The sequence below is a fragment of the Quercus lobata genome, chromosome 10 (genome assembly GCF_001633185.2).
Source record: "Quercus lobata isolate SW786 chromosome 10, ValleyOak3.0 Primary Assembly, whole genome shotgun sequence".
Classification (NCBI taxonomy): domain Eukaryota; kingdom Viridiplantae; phylum Streptophyta; class Magnoliopsida; order Fagales; family Fagaceae; genus Quercus; species Quercus lobata.
Window position 1 is genome coordinate 4,739,887 of NC_044913.1, and position 8,883 is coordinate 4,748,769.

Genomic DNA, 8,883 nt, shown 5'->3' on the forward strand with positions numbered 1-8,883 from the left:
ATCAAATCTGAAGAGGTAGAGGCTCATTATTAGTATTAAATGGGTTTTGTTACAATTGCATGATATGCACAGTAATCAACTCATCCATCGTATGCAAAGGGCCTCTCATAACAAGTGGATCTCACAAATGTGTGAGGCTCACATTGTAAAAGGCATGCATGCAGAAAATACCTCATATGCATTGAATTGGTGGGCCAAGACCAACATCTGTTTGTAAATTTTTCTTATTTGCAACCCGATGGGTCGGACTCACTAGCACAAAAAATTCCAAAGATGAAAGTTTTAAGATTGCAGTGTCATGCAGAAGCTAAGATTTACAAGGTTGTTGTGATTCACTTAAATCTGAACAAATGAAATTGGGCCTTCCTGAATTTCAGTTCGGTTCATTGATGTAGAGTAAGATGGATACAGTTTTTAAACTTGAAACTTAAACAACACATAAATAAATAAATTTGCAATTTTTAAAGAACTGTCAAACACAGTGAGACCATACACGTAATGCAAGTCTCAGTGGATATATAAACTTATCAATAGCAAAGACAATTAGAAAATACTTTTAACTTACAACTTGTCTTCTTTTTTATCCTTTTCTTTTTTTTGTAAATACGGTGAGACGGTTGGTGGGGTTCGAACCCCAGTGCTCAGGCCCCGCAAGAGGTGTTGGAATCACTAGGGCATCCCTCGAACCCCAACTAAGCTAACAACTTAAAGAACCTAAGTTATACCCCAGAAGAAGTATCTCTTTACAACTTCACATAATATTCAAGACCCTCTCCCCAAAAGGAAAAACAAGAGCATTTCTGAATACCGTAAATGGGTTTTCCTCATTAACAATTTATATAAACAACTGTACAGAAAACCATGCTCTAATACTCGCTTATACCATGAACTAATCCTCAAACATACCCTCATCTGACTTATACCATGAACTAATCCTCAAACATACCCTCATCTGACATTCTGGAAGATTCAGTCCCATTAACATGGGGTTGGTTTGAATCATCAACATTATAGTTTCGTAAAATGCTGAACAAATCATAGTCGTCATCGTCGTCGTCATCTTCATCATCATCATCATCCTCATCCTCATCCTCATCATGGTCTCTTTTTGAATCTTCACGATCAGCTTGTTTTTGTGCCTGTTCCTCAGCTTCTCTTTTCATCTTCTGCTTGATGCAATCATCATATGACATTTCATACCAGACAACGCCATTACCCACAATAGATTTGTTGTGGGCATCTGTCATCCGCTCTTGCTTACTCTCCTCTGAGTTCTTGGGCTCTCCCCAGTAGTCATATCGATATAGAGGATTTGAAGGGTCATATTTATCCTTCCCAAAGAAACTGGCATCTTTATACCTTCCTGGCTCTTCCAATGGTAGACCAAGAGCTTGACGGCTGCCAAAGAAAAAAACAGTACAGCTTTCAGTAAGTAAAAGGAGGAGTATATAAAAGGGACAGCTAAAGCAAATCAGCAACAGAAGGTAGTGAATATCATGTAAATGCAAAGCAAGATACATTTTAGGACTCTTTAGTCTGAAAATATTCACTGATACTGCATTGCAGGATTCTCTAAATATATTTGATCCAAAATGTAAAGTAGAAATCCACCTTCTGTGAACCAAATGCATGCCTCTAAACCTAGTTGTGCTGCTTAAATTAAGTTTATTTAAGTGACCATCACAGGGCTCAGGGCTATCTAAATTCTAAACTTAGTCTGATCTCACATAAGCACGAGATCAGTCTAACAATTAGCTTGATATCTCTGCAGTTGCACAGTCAAATATAAGGAGTGGAAACTCAAATCACCATATATCAATGCTTCATCTATATTATATAAATCCAATTGTAATGCTGGTAAACGAACTTTATTCCAGGAACAAACTGTGGAAAAGGTACTTGTCAGCATCACTTACGTTTCTCTATGGAAAAGTTGACTACCTTAATTATGCAGACCAGCTTACCCACAATTCAGTATATCTGAAATTGGAAATCTCAAGTGTATGATGGTCAAATTGAAATAAAATGCTTTATTTGCAGGCACCATAATGGAGAGAACCCAATAGGAGAGGTCAATAAGATTGTGAGAGATCTAATATCAAGTATTAATATAATAATGCCAATGGGAATACCAGCTGATGTCTCTAATCAAAGCTTCCCTTTCTTCAAATGATCGATGCCAATGTAATAAGTCATACTCATCCATTTCAATATTTCGTCTCAGCTTGTCAATTTTGTATTTCTCTCCTCTTTCCTCTGCTTCCCTTCTTAGTTTATTATTTTGCTGTATCCACAAGAACAGGAAACGAAAAGGACCTTCTCAAATTTCAAAGCAATGGAAAATCAAGCAACATGAAAAGAAAATATAAATATCAAATAGTTGAGGTAATTTAACATTTTGACCAAGAAACATGCAAAAACTTAAGGGAATGGCTAACCTGACGCTCAGCAAAGGCTGGCTCCAAGTCAAGTTCTTTAACGCTTGTTTTCTGCCAATTAATATACATAAAAAGCAGGTGAATGCAACAGCATACAAGTCAATACAATGACTGGATAAAAGTGCTCACCAGAATCACTTTTGGCAGTAAAGCTTTCTTATAATAAGCTTTGGTGTGTATGACACTGTTTTCCTCATCAAAATCCTCATCATCAGTTAACTCTGATAATTTTTTGCCTTTGTATTTCTCAGGATTAGCCTCCAAATCATCCAAAATCATCTGCTCAGCATTATGTATCTGCCACAACTGCATAAAAAAATTAAAAATAAAAAATCGAAAGTCCACAGTGATGAACATGACAATGGTAAATATTGATCATACACACAAAATTGTTCAAAGACGGCGGAAACTCGGTCATAACTTGCAACAAATCAAAGAATTTAAAAACTAAAGACACAAGAGAAAGGTCCACTAAGATAGTTTTTATATGTTTCTCTATAATGTACTCCATTGTTCTTTTTAGCCTTTAATGAATTAAGACATTAGGGAGTTCATGCAGCTGCATGTGCATATGAAATTAGCAGCAAACATCAAAGGGAAAGAGTCCCACGAGCTAGCAGGGAGATGTGGAGGGAGGAAATTTAAATGTATGATGCATTCAAATACACTTACATAACTTCCTTACATGTCCAAATTCTAATAGAGAAAGGAGCACATATAACATGAAATTATGTATATGTACATCCACAATTTCTAAATTCTACTGACACAGAAATTTCCTTAAGATGTGATAGGCAACCAGCTCCTGGTGCAGTCATAATGTACACATGTATGAATATGCATTTTAGTGAGGCTTGCCATAAATATGTTACATTATGTGTAGAGAAGTTCTACGTCCATAATATTTTCACAACAAATCATAGATAGTTAGTTGTTATTAGTTATAATTTGAATCTACCACTGAAATGACTTTTTTGCCCCACCAATAACAACCTGTCACTTAAGATTTGTTGTGAAAATGTTGTGGACATAGCATTTCTCTTATTTGTATGCATATGCCCCTTTGCTTCAATTGAAAACAAATGAATCACAACATTGATAATATAGTGACTTCTCAAAAAAAGAATTCCTTGCAAAAAAACATACCTTATCAACATAAGGGTGATCTGACAACAAAGGTTCCTCTTCCGGTTTGCTTCCTGGATCTTTTCTAGGAACCGGAGGTCTTCCACAATCACGCTGCAAACGGAGACATTCAAAATCAAAAGCATAAGGATGGTTGAAAAAATACAAATTTTATGAACAAACAATCTTAAAGCAGATTGCACATGCAGAAAATTGATTGCTCCACTTCCTATATAAAACGTATCCAAAACTGACAAGTTTGGAACAATAGAAACCTTCTCCATTGCCTCTTAAATAAAACAATGAGCTAGGAGCAGGGATGGACCCAGGTGGGGGCCCAGCCCCCCCGGGTCCAAATTTTATGTTTTATTTTTTTATAGATATAATATATTTCCTTTTTGTAGTTGGGCCCCCCTTCCAAAACCTTACGCCCCCTTCTCCCTAATCAACCTAACTAGCCTAACCCAAATAGCAACTATCAAACGCGAAAACTTAACAAAAACAATAAAAACATTCACAATAGTGATTGTATTTTAGCAAAAAAAATTATTTTACCACCAATGAACCAAAAAATTGTATTTTTGGAAAAGTTAAAAACTAAATTTTTTGCAACTCCAGTAAACTAGTATAAATACCAGTTGACAATAGCAAGTTGTTACCTTCAATTAAAAAACTCAAATTCTCTCTCTTTCTTTATTATTTTAATGAGATATTTACATTATTTTAAATGAAGTGATAAAAAAAAATAGAACATTTAATATTAATTGGGTGTATTGTAAAGTGAGGTGAAAATTAACTTTTTGAAGTGCTAAAAGCTAAAATATTTAGCACTACCACTGTGAATGCTCTAACTTCAACCAAAAAAAAAATCCTAGCCAACCTAGATTAAAAAATAAACATTATTTTGTTTTTGTTTTTGTCTTTATTGGTAGATGATTGCATTTTAATGTATTTATAAACTACGATTTTGTATATATATATAATTTTATAATACTATATGGATGCCTATTTGGAGTTTTCTTTTTTTCTTTTTCTTTTTTCTCTATACTCCGGCCCCCACTAGCTTAAAATCCTAGGTCCAACAGACTAATCTGGCCTCAAATACTCAAAAGATTTGTGTAATCTTAGGTTTTAATTTTTAGTAGTCTCTTGTAAAGCACCCATGTACTTGAGTAAAGATATGATAAACTTATTATAGACATATCAAAGGTAGAAAAATAGAGATAGTGGCACTATATAAAAGGAAAGGTACAAACCCGTAATTCATCTAGATTAGTATCATCACGATGAAATATAGGTGGATAGTCAAATCTCTTAAAGCTGGAAGTATGGACACAAGTGTCAAAAATAAATGAGTGAGCAAATTAGGAGTTATAGACAGTATCAAATAAGATCGTTAATTATTGTTATAGACTGAACAGAGATTGACCTCAGTAATATTCTAAAATAGACTTGAAGGTGTGGAGAATAGTCAGAAGTACAGGATTACATACATCAGGTGATCTATATTTGGATCGACAAAACGCATTTCAATAGGAAATCGAAAGCGATAAGGATCTCGCTTTGCCTGCAAAAACAATGAAATGTATAATGACAACCTTAGTGAAAAGGTCAATTTCTTATAATGACTAACCCCTGGATGCTGTACAAACAAAGGGAATCAATATTCAGGGATAATTGGTCCCAACTCCCAAAAACAAAAGGAGGAGAGGGGGGGGGGGGGGAGTGGGAAACTAGCTCAGTACTGATAGTCTTAAACACTCACCAGAATTTCAACTATGACATGCATACCAACTTTTATGTGATGGCGAATCCAATACCAATCATTACCTTTTATAGGGACCCACCTGAAACAAATCAAGACACATGAATTAACAGGTAAACTTTTGCATTACTCATAGGTATGTATGATATATTTTACAAAAACATAACCATGAGGAATACCAGCACAGGGAATTATTACCCATCATATACACCTCCAATGTCAACAAATGCTCCTTGATAAAGGTGCAAGGTAGTCACCTTCCCTGAACAAATCTGCATAGAAATTTCCCACAATGACTTTCCATACCATGAAATTGCATATAGCATCAAGTAGATGATATTTCTAGTATGAGGATGGTAGTGAGGACACACAAGTCCATAAATGCATTATTGGAATGAGACCTATAAGTACAATTTCCAGTAGGAAGAGAGAGAGAGAGAGAGAGAGAGAGAGAGAGAGAGAGAGATTGCTCAAGGGAAAGAGAATGAGCAAAATAACTTACTTGTCCTGGATAATAAAAAGGAAGTTCATACTGCAGAAAACAAGGATCATAAATGTCATCATTTCTCCCAATCCAAATTAAACTAAACACAGAAAATTTGCAACCTATGTTACCATTCCTTCTTTGTAGTCCTTGCCTCTTTTCCTCCTACCAGGATGGAAATCTTGGTCATACTGTAAAGGCATTAAAAACATGCACATTAGTCTCCTGCATGGACAACTCAAACTTGTAGAAAATAGAGTAGCAAAGTTAGTTGCTTCAAGTATTGCACATAAATTTAATATATATTGTTAAATTACCGATTCTCCCAAAAGCTTAAGTTGTTAGGAAATGATGAATTTAATCATTTAACCATAATCCTAACATTCCTCCTTACGTGTGGGCCTGAACTCCCCCTTAATAAGTGAGACCCAACACATGGGTTTTTGACATTTTAAATGGAAGATAAAGTGGAGACAAGGATTGAACTCAAGACCACCTACTCTGATATCATGTTAAATTACAAATTCTCCCAAAGCTTAAGTTGTTAGGAAATGGTAAATTTAATCATAATTCTAACATATATCTTGAAACCTCTAAATCTGTATATGCCTAATTCTCCCAATCCGTCCAGATGGACTAAAGATTTCAGCCAATTTTGTAGCCAACTAATCAGAAATTCAGAATATACTTATTTGGCATACTTATCACAAAATGAATGAAGATTTCATCAAATTCACAACCATATATTTCAGCTGGACTCCATACAATATACAAATTCAAAATCCTAAACTTATGGCAAACTTAAGCCAATTTGACAATATCAACCTCAATTAATAATCCCTAATTGTCGTAAACTCCAAAATTCATAAAGTTTTTTTTTTTTTGGATGAAATATATCACTACCACATATAAAACCCCCAAAGCTACCTTAAACATTTAAAAAATAATTACCCTTCTAATATTATTACAATCCCCACAAAAATGCCAACTTTACACTAAATTTTCTTCATATAATTCAAAATGAATAACTCAGTCCAACCCTGCTTACTAACAAACCATAAAACCATGCTAGCATGAAATGAATTACATCACCATAAACACGCAAACATCACAATAAACATAAGCACTTAAACACAACTAAACAAGAAACACAACCAAAAGTTTCCATCTTTATAATTTTTCATTGGGGCAAAACTTAGGTACAATTCTTTAGATGCTATACCTTAAACTCCCATTAAATTTTACATATGGTTGCATTGACCAATAAATCACATGATTAAATTTAATTGTCTTTACAGAAAAAAGGTGCTGCATTGACTAATTCAGCCACATAGTTGAATTTAATTGCGAACCTAAGCTACAGTAATTATACATAAGTTTTACCCTCTTCATTGTTTCCAATCTCACATTATCTTATGAATGAAGCTAGAGAGACTACAAAATTTTCCACATAAGCTTTACAAACTCATATGTTACCAATCACTAAAAAGTAATTTAGAAATTCATTTATCATGTTATCGAAGTGTCACCAATCACATTCATTTCCACATCAGTGTTGTAAAGTCATAAAATTTAAAGTAGCTTTAGAATTTCCTTACCTTATACGACTCTTCCTCCAACCTATCCTTGTTGGCCTCAACCCACTCCTTGTACTGCTTCAAAAACACCTTGTACCTATCAAAACACACATCCTCAGTATTACTCACCATTTGTGCCTCCTCCAATTCCTCCAACCCAACTCTCCTCACACCCTCCAACTTATGACCTTCCCTTATATACTCAAGCTCCTTCTTATCCACCTCCCAACCCCGCGGTGGCCAATCCCTCGGCACCACGTGTTGTGCAATCATTGGAGTAGCCCACAAAGTCTCCAAAGGTTCAGGTACCTCACCCTTATAATCAAACTGTTTTCTATAATAATCATCCTCAGTGAGACCCATCTCCTCCATTTTCTTTTTCCGGTAACTGGGTTTGAGCATTTTGAAAGCTTCAATGGCTTCTGGGGATTGGAGAGGGACTTCTTCACCCTCGTTGAGGCTTAAGCGAGCAAAACGGGCTTCTGGGGTTAGGATTTCTTCCCATGGAGCCCAATCTCGCTCGACCCAGTTGCGAATTCGAGCTTCGTCTTCGGTTTCTTTGTCTTTGGGACCGTAGTTTGAGAGGAAGGTCTCGTCTACAGGGAACTCGTCGGAGCTAAAGCAATGGGGGGTGGTGGTGGTGGTGGAGAAATGAAGTTGAAGTGGGGTTTTGGAAAGGAAGAGAGGAGAGTGACATGGTTGGATATGGTGATGGGATTTGGAAATGGAGTTTAGGGGTTTAGGGAAGGTGAAGAAATGAGGGGTTTGGAGGAGTTGCATTTGGACCTGGTAGAAGTGTTGTGTTGGGATGAATGAAGAGAGTGCGGAGAGTGGAGAGAGTGGAGCCTGGAAGTGTTTTTACATGAGTGGATAAAGAGTGTTTTTATTATTATTATTATTATTATTATTATTATTTTTTGAGAGAATTCAATTTATAGCGTCTGCTCTTAATAATAGTTCTTTATTATCAGACCAAGACACCAATTAATTTTTGGTGTAGACGGGGATTAAACCCTAAATTTCTTATTCAACTATCAGAGATTTTACCAATTGAGCTAACTGGAACCCACCTAGCGTTTACAAGGTGGTGACATCTTTTATAGTTTATATACATATATTTTTTTCATAATGAATCAATGATTGAGTTGATAAACTCAATTGTAAAAAAAAAATATATATATATATAACTAATTTTACTATAAAAAAAATTCTTATGTTTATGTTTTATTCAAAGTTCAAACATAATCTATATATACCTATTAATAGCCAAAATTGAAAGAAAATTCAATTAGATTCTTAATTGGATTCGCAATTTTACACCATATGTCCCATTTAAAGTTTTCAATCTTTGTACCGAGTGAGTCATTGTGTCAATTTATTTTCTTAATTTTGCTGCAGTATTTATCACACATTGCAAAAATCAAAGAGTCAATTTTTTGCTTTTAATAAATGTAATGAATTTGGCGCGTTTTAATTTTGTATAAAGATGGAATG

The 8,883-nt window shown here is 35.0% G+C and overlaps 1 protein-coding gene across 1 annotated transcript; it reads right to left on the bottom strand.

Annotated features, from left to right (window-relative positions):
* Positions 1-490: 490 nt before the first annotated feature.
* LOC115963667 (protein PLASTID TRANSCRIPTIONALLY ACTIVE 10) lies at positions 491-8,250 on the bottom strand. The gene is made up of 12 exons (XM_031082759.1): positions 7,411-8,250; positions 5,944-6,003; positions 5,831-5,860; positions 5,527-5,600; positions 5,329-5,410; positions 5,057-5,130; positions 4,820-4,883; positions 3,585-3,677; positions 2,568-2,744; positions 2,439-2,489; positions 2,133-2,284; positions 491-1,398 (listed from the first exon to the last, which is right to left on the bottom strand). Exons 1-12 carry the CDS (start codon positions 8,167-8,169, stop codon positions 930-932), a joined length of 2,085 nt encoding a protein of 694 aa, XP_030938619.1. The 5' UTR covers positions 8,170-8,250; the 3' UTR covers positions 491-929.
* Positions 8,251-8,883: the final 633 nt, after the last annotated feature.

Excerpts from the sequence above, each read along its gene's own strand:
- LOC115963667 (XM_031082759.1), bottom strand. The coding sequence starts at position 8,169 with ATGCAACTCCTCCAAACCCCTCATTTCTTCACCTTCCCTAAACCCCTA. Across the intron at positions 5,131-5,328 it reads ATGTCATAGTTGAAATTCTG|GCAAAGCGAGATCCTTATCG; the intron begins GTGAGTGTTTAA and ends TTGTTTTTGCAG. Across the intron at positions 1,399-2,132 it reads TTGATTAGAGACATCAGCTG|CCGTCAAGCTCTTGGTCTAC; the intron begins GTATTCCCATTG and ends TTTCTTTGGCAG.